Source organism: Talpa occidentalis, unplaced genomic scaffold (assembly GCF_014898055.3).
Source record: "Talpa occidentalis isolate TD23 unplaced genomic scaffold, MPIMG_talOcc4v2.1 talOcc4.7, whole genome shotgun sequence".
Classification (NCBI taxonomy): domain Eukaryota; kingdom Metazoa; phylum Chordata; class Mammalia; order Eulipotyphla; family Talpidae; genus Talpa; species Talpa occidentalis.
Window position 1 is genome coordinate 7,777,166 of NW_023605083.1, and position 14,645 is coordinate 7,791,810.

The 14,645-nt window shown below is 43.0% G+C and overlaps 1 protein-coding gene across 16 annotated transcripts in view; it reads left to right on the forward strand.

Moving 5' to 3' along the window:
• NR6A1 (nuclear receptor subfamily 6 group A member 1) overlaps positions 1-14,645 on the forward strand; it is a 254,728-nt gene that overhangs the window by 227,208 nt on the left and 12,875 nt on the right. For 14 of the 16 annotated variants that reach the window (XM_037492388.2, XM_054689674.1, XM_054689671.1 and 11 more), the window contains 3 exons: positions 7,671-7,726; positions 13,024-13,178; positions 13,509-13,736. In XM_037492388.2, the coding sequence (XP_037348285.1) occupies positions 7,671-7,726; positions 13,024-13,178; positions 13,509-13,736 (439 nt within the window). The remainder of the gene's footprint in view (positions 1-7,670; positions 7,727-13,023; positions 13,179-13,508; positions 13,737-14,645) is intronic. The other 2 variants (XM_054689670.1, XM_037492384.2) reach the window with 1 other exon arrangement.

Genomic DNA, 14,645 nt, shown 5'->3' on the forward strand with positions numbered 1-14,645 from the left:
TAGTTTTGATGAATAGTTTGTGGTTATGTAAGATGTTAACAGAAGGGGAAGCTAAGTATAAGAGTATATGGTAATTCTCTGAACTATTTTTGCAGCTCTCCTAAATTTATTTCAAAATTTAAGAAATAGACGGTGTTGTCTCCCATCTCTGGACACAGATATCTTTTCATACCTGAATATTGGCCGGCCAGGAAATTAACTAACCCTATTAAATAAGGGTGGTGAACAGGCCCTACCTGTCCATCCCCATTACTACCCAGGTACCCCCCCAAACACATGATCCTCATTATTCAGTTTTCAGTCTTCAGAATAAATCCAGGCTCCTCAGAAAGATTTTTAGGGCCCTACTGACTCTTGCATCAGCCACTTCATTCCTTCCCTTCTCTGCTCCTTCCTACACACAATCCACATTCCATCCTACTTTTCCAAAAACCGTAAGGTATTTTGAGGCTTTCGCACATGTGGGTTCATCTTCCTGGAATTTTTTTTTTTTTTAAGATTTATTTATTTATTGCATACAAGAGCTGGGGTGTAGGCCAGAGGTGTGGGGGTTGAGAGGATTCATCAGAGACAGAGTGGGGAGCAGAACAGGCAGATTCACTGAAATACACTGCTGAGGGGAGCAGCGAGCGAGACAGGAGAAGTCTGCTGCGCTCTGTGGGTCACCTCTCTGGCCTGGCCGGGGATCAAACTTGTGTTACAGTGGCTGCAGGTTGCTTCATAGTGCTGACACTTAACCCCTTGCGCCACCAGGAAGGCCCTCTTCCTGAAATTTTTTATACCTCTTCTTTTTTTAACTATATAGACTTTTCTTTTTATGCTCAGCTTTTATTTGTAACATTCTTTAAGAAACCTTCTTTGACACCACCCCCTACCACCAGGTGACCCTCCTTTACTTCTACAGCCCTTTTTTGCCCCGTCATGACCCTAATACCTTGTGCTTTCTTTATGTGTCTGTTCATACAGTGAGCGGCTCAGGAGCATTGACCAAGTCCAACTTTTCTGTATGCTCCTTAGGATATCACCCTGCTTTAGGGTAGGATGTTTACTGGTTTGATGGATTGACTGTGGTGGGAAGCCAGGACAGTAAAATCATCAGAGATAAGAGGAAGCTTACACTGAGCCTCATGGGGGAATTCATACCAGTTAAGTATGTGCAGATATTTAAAATTCCCTTAACTTTGTTATCTCATAAATTACTAGTTAACTAGTTCCAAGTAAAAAAGGTTAAGAAAACCTTGGAGGAGGTTGATGTTTGTAGAAATCACCTTATGAAACAGTGAGTCTGTGGCATTGCCATATAATACTTTACCAGGATGAAAATAGAGCCCTGAGAAATCTCAGAGATACCGTTTGAGCAGAATCTTTGAAGAATAGAAGTTCAGGCTCTTTACAGACTTAAAGAGCTCTTTAGAAATGTCTCCTCCCGCCCCCTTCTCTCGCTCTGTGTATGTGTGGGTGTTGTAGGTGTCACTCCCCTTTGCTTCTAACAGCTCTGGTACTTTTATCAGATACAGGAAATTCAACATAACATAACACTATTATCTAATTACCAGACCTTATTCAAATTTTTTTTTCTTAGTGCAATTTATTCTCTTCTAGGAGCCAATCCAGGATCACACATTCCTTTCAGTTAGTCTCCTTTAATTTGAAATGGATCCTTGGCCTTTTTTCTTCTTAGTAACATTGTCAGTTTTGAATAAAACATGTCATTTATTTTGTAAATTATGCCTCAATTTGGGTTTGTCAGTTGCTCACAATTATATTGGTTATGCATTTTTGGCAAGAATGCCACAAAAATGATGTGTCATCCTTTCAGTGCATCATATCAAGAGCATGTGGTGTAAGTTTGTCCCATTTGTTAGTCATATTCACTTGAATCACTTGATTAAGATGTGCTTGGGTTAGGTGGGGTTGCCAGATTTTTCTACTACAAAATTTCTGCCGAGTAGTGGCAAAACAGGTACAGAGGCACAACTGTGTGAAATCGCATGGCCTGTTCAGGGACTAAAGAATAGTTTTCTATGGGTGCAGTGTAATGTTTGTAGCAAGAGATGAGGATGGGGAATCCCAGAGGAACTGGATCACGCAGAGTGCCTTGAATGCCAGGCAAGGGCACTTGGACCGACGAGCCCATATACCATAGAGCCACCAGTGGGTTTGAGCAGGGCTTTGAGTAGTTAGCTTGTGTCTCGTTCACTTTTCTGGGTTCTGGATGTGGTTAGCTGCTCAGGCCCAAGCAGGTACATGAGTATGAAATGATAGGTACGTGAGTTCCAGGGAAATAAAAGTACGTGTGCTTCTGAGCAGGCAGACTGACCAAGAAACATGGCTGGTGCCACTCTTAGTTTTGGACAAGAGGCACTGCACGACCATGTCTGTGATCCTGCGCGGTAGCCGTGTATGTGTGTGATCATTACCAGAAAAACTTTCAGCCCCACTGAAAAACTTGCACTTAGCTCAGCGCAGTGTAGCATCCAGGAACAAGTGCACCTTTAGGATCAGAAAACCTAAATTGAAATCCCAGTTCTGTCACTTCTTCCCTGAAAAACCTGGGAGCAGTCCCTTTACCTCTCAACTTCTGTTTCATCATCGTTCCATTGCCTATGGTAAAAAATAATGTATGCCTCCCAGGGTTATTGTGAGGATCAAATGTGATAACATTTATGTAAGTACATTAAAAGCTTTCAAATATGATCCAAGTTTCTGTTTACCATGAGCTCTGTGATACATTGCTTCGTTTCTCTCACTTCTGGCAGTTTCATGCAGTCTTGACAGATTTTGACATCTCTGACTAAGCCAGTACAATGATTTCTTTTATATTCTTTTAAATCAACTTATAAAAAAATCAGTTTTTTTTTTTAATTTTTTTTTAATAGAAGCATATTTATTGATTTATTTATTTTTGTTTGTTTGTTTTGTTTATACATGCGCTGGGTACAGTCAGAAGCGCAGGAGGGTGAGAGAATTCACCAGAGCCAGAGCGGGGAGCAGAGCAGGCAGAAGGACCGAAGTACACTGCTGAGGGGAGCAGTGGGCGGCAGGAGAGGTCTGCGCTCCATGTGGGACCCTCCTCCAGTGGCCGGGGAGCAGCTGGGGATCGAACTGGCGCCGCAGAGGCCGCGGGCAGCTTCGCAACCCAGCGCTCAACCGCTGAGCCACCGGGGAGGCCCTCAGTTAATTTTCAAAGGGGATTTTTTATCACCTTGCTGAGTGAGAAAAGTGGTTTTTTGTTTTTTTTTTTTTTTTTAAAGATTTATTTATTTATATAAGAACCCTGGGGTACAGGCCAGATACGCAAGAGGGTGAGAGGATTCACCAGAGACAGAGCGGGGAACAGACCAGGCAGACTGACCAAAATACACTGCTGAGGGGAGCAGCGGGTGAGACAGAAGAGGTCTGCTGCGCCATGTGGGACCCTCGCCGGCCGGGATCAAACTGGTGCTGCAGAGGCTGCGGGCAGCTTCACAGCGCAGCGCTCAACCGCCTGCGCCACCAGGAGAGGCCTAGAAAAGTGGTGTTTTTTTTAAAGATTGATTTATTTATGCATACAAGAGCTGGGGTATAAGCAAAGGTGCAAGGTGGGTGAGAGGATTCACCAGAAACAAAGTGAGGAGCAGAACAGGCAGACTGACGATATATACTGCTGAGGGGAGCAGCGGGCCATGTGGGTCAGCTCCCTGGCCTGGGATTGAACTCTTGCTACAGTAGCTGCGGATGGCTTCATAGTGCTGATGCTTAACCCCTTGTGCCACCAGGGAGGTGAAAAAAGTGGTATTTTTTTGTGCACCTTAGGATAAATGTTAAATTAAGAATTTAAGCAAAGCACCACCTAAAATTGTTTCTCCTATGAGATGTACACAGACTATGAAAAACACCAGTAGTAGAGAGTCAGTCTAGTTTTCAGTCCTTACTCTGTTCTTCAGTGTCTGTTACCTTAAGCAAAATACTTCATTGCTCTGAGTCTTAGGTCAGTCAGTCCAATGGGAGTGATGCTACTACTGCTGGATTTATTTTACCCAAGATAATACCTAACACAGAAGTCAATATCCATCATATATGAGTGTCCTTACTACAAGTGCAGTTGGGAGACACCATGAGTTTTGAAATACCAGCACATGAAATTGGCAAGATGTAAATCTTTTTAAGATTTGTAGCCTTTTAAAAGACAAAATGGAAAACATGTTGAGTTTTTTCCTTACCTCCAAGACAGTGAGAGTGAGATCAAGTGAAATATATTCCGTGTCTCCCAGTGTTAAATCTTTGTTCTGTACCTGAGAACCAGGGTAGAGACACGTGAGGTTTCAATATTGAAACTCAGTGTCTGAAAACTGTCATTGACCCTGAAAGAGCAAAGAAGGAATTTTTGAAACTTAAAATTAGGTCAAAAGAAAGCTCCCGGACAACCACCAGCACACATCTAGCTCCGCCATAGGCTGTTTCTCACTACTCATTCACACAGCAGCCTTATAGCAGCAGACTCTTGCCTCCATTTCACAGGTGAGGATATAAAGGTTCTAACACAGTTGAAAATAGGACCTGGGTTTTCTCAGTCTTGTATTTGGACAAAAGAGGTTGGAAGAGGAAAGGATTCATTGCTGAGATTTTACATTGTATACCAGACCCTGTGCTTGGTGCCTTAGCTATATTATTTTATATATAATCTTTACAATACCCCATAAGACAGGTTCCAGTAGACCCTCTTTATTTTTCATAAACTTAGGTTCAGAGAAGTGAAAACACTTGTCTATAAGGCAGAGACAGGGTTTAGATCCAATCCTGTCAGATTCTGAATGTACAATCTTCTGAGAATACCAAGAATGATGTCTGCTTCAAGGGAAGTGACCCATGGGAACAGAATGTTATGTATGCTTGGTGCCCTCACCTTTTGAAACAACCCACCCTGACCCAAGGACTTTCTAGAGTCTTCATGTTAAATTTTTTTTTAAAACTGGTAGAGCAGGTGCTCTAATAATGTCACTGCATTCAGCATCAGCTGTAACACTGACAAGAGGGGAAAAGCATCTTCCCCACTGTCTGTGTGGAGTTTGCATATTCTCCCCATGTCTGTATTTGGGTGCCTCCCCCCATCCCAGAGATACAATGTTAGGTTAATTGGCATATCTGAGTTGAGTACAGGGTGCGTGAGTGTGCGCTGCAGTAGAAGGGCATCTTCTTTCCACTTTGCATCCTGCACCGACTCTGGCTATCCACAATGCTAAACTGGAATAAGCAGGTTGGAATATGAATGAATGAATACAAAATATTGTTTAATATTAGAAGTTATTTGTTTGCATCTTTAGATGTTTGGTGATGTTTTTGTGGCCAGAACCACCTCATAGGAGCCGAGTGCTTCTCTGTACCACTTAGCCTTTGGTAAACTTGGTTCTGTTACACATTGTTTTGCTTAACAAGTTGCAGTTTCCAAGAACCTATCTGATATTATTTCTGTATATTACTTCTCTATGTTATAGTGAAGCTTGCTCTCACGTAGTGCCGTTGGCTTGTCCTCTGTCACTGCTACCCCCTCCAAGCACCCGCCACAAAAACAGTACAGAAAAGCCAACCTGTCCCTCTCCTGCATCCCCCCTTGCTCCCAGACTGCCATATGAAGGTCCATTCTCCTCACCTGGCATTCACAGCTCTCTAAGATTTGGCTTCAGTGGACCTCTCCAATCTCTTCTCTTGCCTCAGACACCCTGCCCCATGCTTCAGCTAGATTAAACCACTTAGAAATTCCCAGAAAGAACACTGCATGCTTACTTTCAACTTGAAGCTTTCCTATACATTGTTCACTCAACCTGGAGCACCCTTTCTCTGTATCACTCCTTCGCATCCTTTAAGACTCAATCCAGAAATTGTCTATTCCAGAAAGCTTTGCCAGACATCAAAACTTTATCTAATTGCAAATCAAGAATTCCCTCTCTGTGTTCCATAAACATTTGATGGTAATAGTATTAGCTCTTATCCTTTTCTTTTTTCCTATTTTTTTTTTTTTTTTAAACAGAGGAACCGGGCCAGAGGCCAGAGGTACAGGGCTGAGAGGGGAGGGAAGGTAGGAGGATTCACCAGTGACAGAGTGGGGAGCAGAACAGGCAGATCTACTGACATACACTGCTAAGGGGGTAAGCGCGCAAGACACAGAGGTCTGCTGCGCCATATGTTGGGTCAGCTCCCTGGCTGGGGATCGAACTAAGGCCATAGTGATGATAGCACTGAGACTTATCCCATGGCCACCAGGGATAAGTTGTTATTTTTTTTTTTTAAGATTTATTTATTTATACAAGCACTGGGTACAGTCAGAAGCGCAGGAGGGTGAGAGAATTCACCAGAGCCAGAGTGGAGAGCAGAACAGGCAGAAGGACCGAAGTACACTGCTGAGGGGAGCAGTGGGCGCCGCAGGAGAGGTCTGCGCGCCATGTGGGACCCTCGCCCCCTGTAACCCAATGCTCAACCGCTGCCCACAGGGGAGGCCCTAGTTGTTATTCTTAATGAGGCTGGCACTATTTAAAGAGTGCTTTTTGAGATTTGATTTATTTTTATACAAGAGCTGGGGTACAGGCCAGAGGCGTGGGAGGGTGAGAGGATTCACCAGAGACAGAGCAGGGGAGCAGAACAGGCAGAAGACCGAAATACACTGCTGAGGGGAGCAGCGGGCGCGACAGGAGAGGTCTGCTGCACACACATGGGATTCTCCCTGGCCGGCCAGGATCAAACCCGTGCTGCAGAGGCTGTGGACAGCTTCACCATATGGCGCTTAACCCGCTGCACCACCGGGGAGGCCCTATTAATTGTTATTCTTAATGAGGCTGGCACTATTTAAAGAGTGCTCTTTATAGTAGAAATTGCTTAATGACGTCTTCTTCTTGTAGAATCACCTGGGTGGGAAATGAATTGCAAAGGAACTCCGCTGACTGTCATTGTAGGAAAGAACCAATAAGGTCAAAATTTGGATTAATTAAAAAACAAAACAAAAAAATCTGTTTCCTTATCGTCTAAATTAAACACAAACTTATACTGGAAATAAAAATTTTTCTTTAAAAATGAGAATATCCGGGCCTCCCTGGTGGCACAGGGGGTTAGGATACAACCTATGAGGCTGTCCACAGCCACTGCAACACGAGTTCTGTCGCCAGCCAGGGAGGTGATCCACATGGCGCTGCAGACCTCTTCCTGACTCGCCCACTGCTCCCCTCAGCAGTGTATTTCAGTAGATCTGCCTGTTCTGTTGCCCACTCTGTCTCTGGTGAATCCTCTCACCCCCACCCCACCCCCGCCACACACACCTCTGACCTGTACCCCAGTTCTTGTATTCATAAATAAATAATTTTTTTTTAAAAAGAATATCCTTTCTGTCCCCACCCTTTGAATTTATCAAAACCTTTAGATGCATCATTCTGGTGAGATATTTGTGACTATGAGACTATCAATAATGCTATACCTTTGTTGAGTGTGTTGAATATGTACAGTGTGGCTAGTGTGCATCCAATGATTGGGGCACTCTGCTGCCTATGAGGTAGCCTGGAGTATGCATTGGGTCCAGAAAGACTTATCTTTTAATGTTGGCTTCATCAGTTACTATCTTGTGATTTTGGCCAAGTAAGTTGTCTTTTTGTGGCTCGACTTCTGTGGGCATTCCACTGACTATCTTGGCTTATGTTTCCTTACAGCAATCAGAGAAGATGGCATGCCTGGAGGCAGGAATAAGAGCATTGGGCCAGTCCAGGTGAGTTCTAAGTCTCAGTCGGTGATCCACTCTAGAAACCCAGGATCCACATCTCCTGTAGCTGCTCACCTGACCATCTCCTGCTGTTGAGAGGAGGAACCATTTTTGCTTTAATTTCTATAAAACTGCATATGTCTGGATATAAAAGTGGTTTGAAAATCTTAAATACTTAGGGTAACTATTAAAAACTCTTCTTGTAATCCCTCACCATTCCTAAGGATTTCACAGGAAATGAACCCAATCCTAGTTATAAGCCAGCCAGAGGATTTTTTATGTCACTTAAGGTTGTAGATAACTTAGCCTGGCAGAAATCTGCAAGATTCCTTTGCTGTTAAATGCATCTCAAGATATTTCAACAGAACGTACTCATTCAATCCCACAAGCATTGACTAAGTAGTTATTGCCAGACCCTGTACTGTGAACTCGTGTAAACTGACATGTAAACAGACATCATCATACAGTCAGTGCTAACAGAGGATGTCCAGAGAGTATACAAGGAAGCATGGCTTCTTTTCTGTTTGGACTAGAGCCATGATTAGGGACTTAAGACACTCAGGGAAGGCTTCCTAAAGAAGCTGAAGTTTGCACTGATAGATTGATTTACAGATATTTTATTCTGTAAGTTACCTGTTCACTGTGTTGTTTGTTGCCTTTGCTTTGCAGAAACTTACCATTTATGTAATCACATTTAAGTCTTTAATCCATTAGGAGTTGAGTTTTGTGTATGGTATGAGTTTAATCGCATTCTTTTGCACATGGAGAGACAGCTTTCCCAGTACCTTTTGTTGAAGAAACCATTCTTTCCCCATTGTGTAGTGTTGGCATCTTTGTCAAGGATCTTTTGAACCATACATGAGTGGGTTTATTTGGGGATTCTCTATTCTGTTCCATTGGTCTGCATGTCTTGCATGTCTGCCCTTTTGACAGTACCATACTGTTTTGTATGTAGTTTTGTGTTATGTTCTGAAATCAGGAAGTGTAAGGCCTCCAACTGTTGTTGTTTCTCAGGATTGTTTTGGCTATTTTAGGTTCTTTGTGACTCCGTGTGAATTTTAGCATTTTTTCTCTTTCTACAAAAAAAAAAATAGCCATTAGAATTTTTTTAGGGATTGCATTGAATTTGTAGGTCATTTTCGGTAGTATGGACATTTTTACAGTATATCTTAACTTACAAACATAGATATGTCTTTCCATTATTTATGTCTTTAATTTTTTTGAGCAGTGTTTCAGCAATGTACAAGTATTTCACCTTACTAGTTGAATTTATTCCTAAGTATATTTTTCTTTTTGATACTATTGTAAATGAGATTATTATATTTAGGGGTTTATATATGTGTGTGTACATATATATATATATATATATAATCTGCAAATAAATATAATTTTACTTCTTCCTTTCTGCTTAAGATGCCTTTTATTTCTTTTTCTTGCCTATGGCCTTGCTGGGCTTCCAGTATTAGGTTGACTAGAAGTGGTAGGATTGGGCAGCCTTGTCCTGATCCTAATCTTACAGGAAAAGCTTTCAGTTTTCACCATTGAAAGTGAAAAATATGAAATACATGAAAGCTGTGGGCTTTTCATATAAAGATTTTTATTGGTAGTCGTTCTTTTTATATTTAGATGCAGTTAAAAGTTAATCCACTGGGAAGATTTCTTTAGCATTTCCTCATGAAAAACCTTCCTTAGTGGTACCTAATGTTTTTTGAGTGCTATGTGGTTCTCTGTCTGCTCCAGACTCCATGTTCTCTCTAGAGCTGATGCTCAGAGAAACATACTTCATCTTCATTTGATTTTTTAATACTGGGCTTTTTAATTTTCTTTTTAGTCTTCTATTGTTTCTTAGTGGTGTGTTGGAGAAAGCTATGATCTCCAACTTTTTAACTATTTTTTTTAAAGATTTATTTATTTATGCATACAAGAGCTGTGGTACAGGCCAGCGGCACGGGGTGGTGAGAGGATTCACTAGAGACAGAGTGGGGAACAGAACAGGCAGATTGACCAAAGTACACTGCTGAGGGGAGCAGCGGGTGAGCCAGGAGAGGTTTGCTGTGCCATGTGGGTTGCTCCCTGGCTGGCCGGGAATCAAACTCATGCTGGAGTGGCCGCGGATAGCTTCATAGGTTGTGTCTTAACCCTTTCGCCACCAGGGAGGCCCACTGTATTTTTATTTTTTTTTTTTAACACTTTTTTTTTTTTTTTAATAGAGCCATGTTTTTATTTATTTATTTATTATGTTTGTTTGTTTGTTTTGTTTATACATGCACTGGGTACAGTCAGAAGCGCGGGAGGGTGAGAGAATTCACCAGAGCCAGAGTGGGGAGCAGAGCAGGCAGAAGGACTGAAGCACACTGCTGAGGGGAGCAGCGGGTGGCAGGAGAGGTCTGCGCACCATGTGGGATCCTCCTCCAGTGGTGGCCGGGGAGCAGCCGGGGATCGAACCGGCGCCACAGAGGCCGCGGACAGCTTTGCAACCCAGCGCTCAACCTCTGCGCCACCGGGGGGCCCCCCACTATATTTTTAATAATAAAAATATGAGCTAGAATATTCACCTGGGGTACATTTTGCATGTTATAACTATATCTTAGATTAACCTCCCAAATCTCAAATCTGCATACTTCTTTGCTCCAGCATACTGTAGGAAACCTTGCACTACAAGAGAGGTGGCATTGCCTCCTTTTTTACAGATGAGGGAGGGAGGTGAAACTCAGAAAACTTGAGTGACTTGCCTGACAGTAACATTTTTTTTCCCTTTGGAATCTTTAGGAGGTTTCCATCTGTAAGATCATGTGATCTGCAAATAAAGAATTTTACTTCTTCCTTTCCGATTTAGATGCCTTTTATTTCTCATTTAAGTGACTTGCTCACTGAGTAGCTTGAGTGACTTGCCCTAGAGCCAGCTAGCAGTGACAGGTAAGTGTTGAACCAGATCTAAGCTCTCCTGACTTGCTCTATTCCCTATTCCAACCTCTACTGACAGGCAGAAACAGGTGCAGTGTCACAGCTGGCTCCAGTGGTAACAAACTGACTTTACCAAGATTGGCCCTTTTCACCCAGCTGAAGTACCTTCCTGCTCTCCAAGGTCTAGTCTTAGTCTAATCACCATCACTGAGGCTGCCTCAGTCAGAACTTCAGTTTAATGACTTCATTTGTGTTCACATGTGTTACAAAATGTAACAATGACTTCAGTGTTCTAAGCACTTCTAAGAAAAGATTTGTGTTCTTACTGTTTTTGCTACCTGTGACTAAATAAAGACTACCTCCCCAAGTCAATGTGTGATCCAAGTTGTTTAAGACCACGCAACTTATGTACCTGTAAACGTTTCTTGTTTTCCCTCCAAATTCCTATGTACTGACGGGTTCCCAATTCTAAATGCCTTCTATATTTATGATCATAGCAACTCAAGTTTCCTCACAGGCTGCTGGAATAAAGAAGTATACAGATTTGAGTCGTATAGACTTGGAAGATGATGTCCTTTCAGTCTTTCCTTAGGAACAAGAAATAAAAATTCACTTGGCGCTTCATCTTAGCATTCATTCTCATTCTGTGTACTGAAGTTAGCCAGTTAAGCTTCAACTTTGGGTTAAAGACTTCTCAAAATAAGTATTTATTCACTCCTTTTATGGTATAGTAAGCTAGAGTACTGAACTCTAAATACTTGGATATTCTTCCTCAGATTCCTGCCCAGACATGGCACATAGTGTGATCTTGAGCAAGTCGATTCACTTGCCTGAGCTATAATTTCTTTTTTTAAAGCTTTTTTTTTTTTAAAAAAAAAAAAATTTATTTATTTATGCATACAAGAACTGGGGTACAGGCCAGAGGCGTGGGAGGGTGAGAGGATTCACCAGAGACAGGGTGGGGAACAGAACAGGCAGATTGACTGAAATATACTGCTGAGGGGAGCAGTGGGTGGGTCAGGAGAGGTCTGCTGCGCCATATGGGTGGCTCCCTGGCTGGGGATCAAACTCGTGCTGCCGTGGCTGCAGATTGCTTCATAGGTTGTGTCTTAAGCCCTTGTGCCACCAGGGAGGCCCCTGAGCTACAATTTCTTCTTTAGTTCAGTAGGCTTAGAAATGTCTTTCTTACTAAGAAAATCATGTTCACTACTTAAGTGAATATTTGTTCATTTATACAACATGCATTTTTTGGGTACTCATTGTTTTTTTAGTCCCTATCATAGCCTTAGGTCTTATAGAGGATATTTTTATGATATAATATCATAAGTGCTACAAAAATAACAATGATAATTAAGGTATCATTGACAAGAGGCAATGCCACCTCTCTTGTAAAATTGTTGCATGTCAGGGCCTTTTCTAAACATGTGATAATGTATTAACTAATTTAATCCTCAGTGTCCTGTGAGATAAAAACTATTATATTATTCTCTCCACCATAAAAGTTAAGGTTCATATAGTTAAATGAATTGCCCAAGATTGTACAGCTACATGGTGGCAGAACCTGGATTAGAACAAAGGTGGTCCTGCTCTGAAACTCATACTCTCAACCATTATGCTGTTCTGCCTCACGCAGAATGCAGAATTATGAGTGGCTAGAAAGAGGACCTTAATTTCTAGGAGTGATAATAACGATTCACTAAGGTGGTTTTTGAATTGAGTCTTAAAAGAGCAAATAAGAGTATGTTATTGAAGAGTGTTGTTTCAGGGGTGGGGAAGAATTGACTCAAAGACTGAGTGGCCCATTGAAGAACCTAGCGGGTTTGTGGCCTGAGAGTAGAGCACATGAACAAGAGAAAGGTCACGATTAGCCATGATGCTGAAAGGCAAGCAGCCGAGTTGTGCTAAGGTTAGTGAGAGACCCAGAGTATGGGGGTGGGTAGGAGGGAGTCTGGGTTCATCTTTGGAGACTTCTGGGAATCCTATTAGGTTTATTTATTTATTTATTTATTTTTTAGAGAGGCATGTGTTTTTATTTATTTATTCGTTTGTTTTGTTTATACATGCACTGGGTACAGTCAGAAGTGCAGGAGGGTGAGAGAATTCACCAGAGCCAGAGCGGGGAGCAGAGCAGGCAGAAGGACCGAAGTACACTGCTGAGGGGAGCAGCGGGCGGCAGGAGAGGTCTGCGCGCCATGTGGGACCCTCCTCTGGTGGCCGGGGAGCAGCCGGGGATGGAACCGGCGCTGCAGAGGCCGCGGGCAGCTTCGCAACCCAGCGCTCAACCGCTGCGCCACCGGGGAGGCCCAATCCTATTAGGTTTAAATAAGTTTTTAGTCCTGAAGAAGAAACAGAAGGTATCCTGTACACCTGATCTAACATCTATCAATTCCTTGTCAAAGATATCAGAGGAAGAGATCGAAAGGATCATGTCTGGGCAGGAATTTGAGGAAGAGGCCAATCACTGGAGCAACCATGGTGACAGCGACCACAGTTCCCCTGGGAACAGGGCTTCAGAGAGCAACCAGCCTTCACCAGGCTCAACCCTGTCTTCCAGGTGAGCTTCATCTAGAATCACCCAAAGAGTGGACCCCAAGGGAGCTCTGGGCTAAGTATTCTACCACTCCATCTCAGCCATTGTACTCGCGCTCCCTCAACCTTTTTTTCAGTACCTATTCTGCCAGGTATCCAGTGGTAAGCCACATATACATATGCTTACAGAGTCTGTCTAATAAGGGAGACATGCATATAGCCATTAAATCAGGCACTGACTTGATGAAGACAGACTCCATGGCCAAAGAACACTTGAGCCACCTTCTGGCTCATTTCCTTTGAGTAGGCAATAGACCTGACCTGATTCTGCTTGACATGTGATTTTTCTCTCCAGTAGGTCTGTGGAACTAAATGGATTCATGGCATTCAGGGAGCAGTACATGGGGATGTCTGTGCCTCCACACTATCAGTATATACCACACCTTTTTAGCTATTCTGCCCACTCACCACTTCTGCCCCCACAAGCTCGCAGCCTGGATCCCCAGTCATACAGTCTGATTCATCAGCTGGTGTCAGCTGAGGACCTGGAGCCTTTGGGCACACCTATGCTGATTGAAGATGGGTGAGTGAGCCCTGCCCCATTTTGCCCCTTACAGCCTCAAGATGTTCCCTACCCCATTCCTACCTGAATCCTGGGCTGCTGAACACCAGATTTCAAAATGAGAGGCATCAGAGGACCAAGTTGTACTTATCTTTGATGTCAGTGGGACCTCATTTTTCTGTTGAGCATCTTTTCTTATAGAATTGAGGCTATTTGTCAATCTCTATGAAATTGGAATTAAAGGGCCTTTGTTTCTGCTTGGGCCTATGTAAACCAGGCCCTGGGATGGGTCTGAAAACTTCTGTGCCAGAGACGAGCTTTAAGTATGGGAATAATCATGTCAAGTCGAGGCGCTTTAACAAAGCACTCAAAGCCCTAACTGGTTACAGCCTGTCTGTCACGGGTACCTGGTGCCATGTGACTCCTGTGTGTGGGCCTCAAGTGGGTAGAAGGAATACTTTTCAATCCTCTGATGGCTCTACCTGAGTAAATAATAGTTCAGCCTGTTGCTGCACCAGTTACTCCTTTGACCTGGAACATAAGTTGTTTTGAGTGTTACCCAGGATAGATCCCAACCCTCTCCCTCCCAAAAAAAAAAAAAAAAAAAAAGATACCCTGAGATTATTTTAAACTTATTCTCCAATTTTTCAAGAGGAAATTGAAATCTCTACCTACAGTAAGGACACACAAAATCTTTATTAGTCTGGCACAGCAGTGTGGGGAGTGGGGAAGGATCACACCAAGGGACCTTGAGAAGAAAATCATCCTGCCCAGGGATGAGAAATCCTACCCTTACATCTAGGAGTACCGGGGCTGATCTACTCTAGTTCTGGTTCTGTCACCACCAGAGGGTGCAGTGAGAGCAGGAAAAGTTCACAACGTACTCTGTTCTCTGGCAGACCTTGAGCCTCATTTTATGCCGGTGTCTGT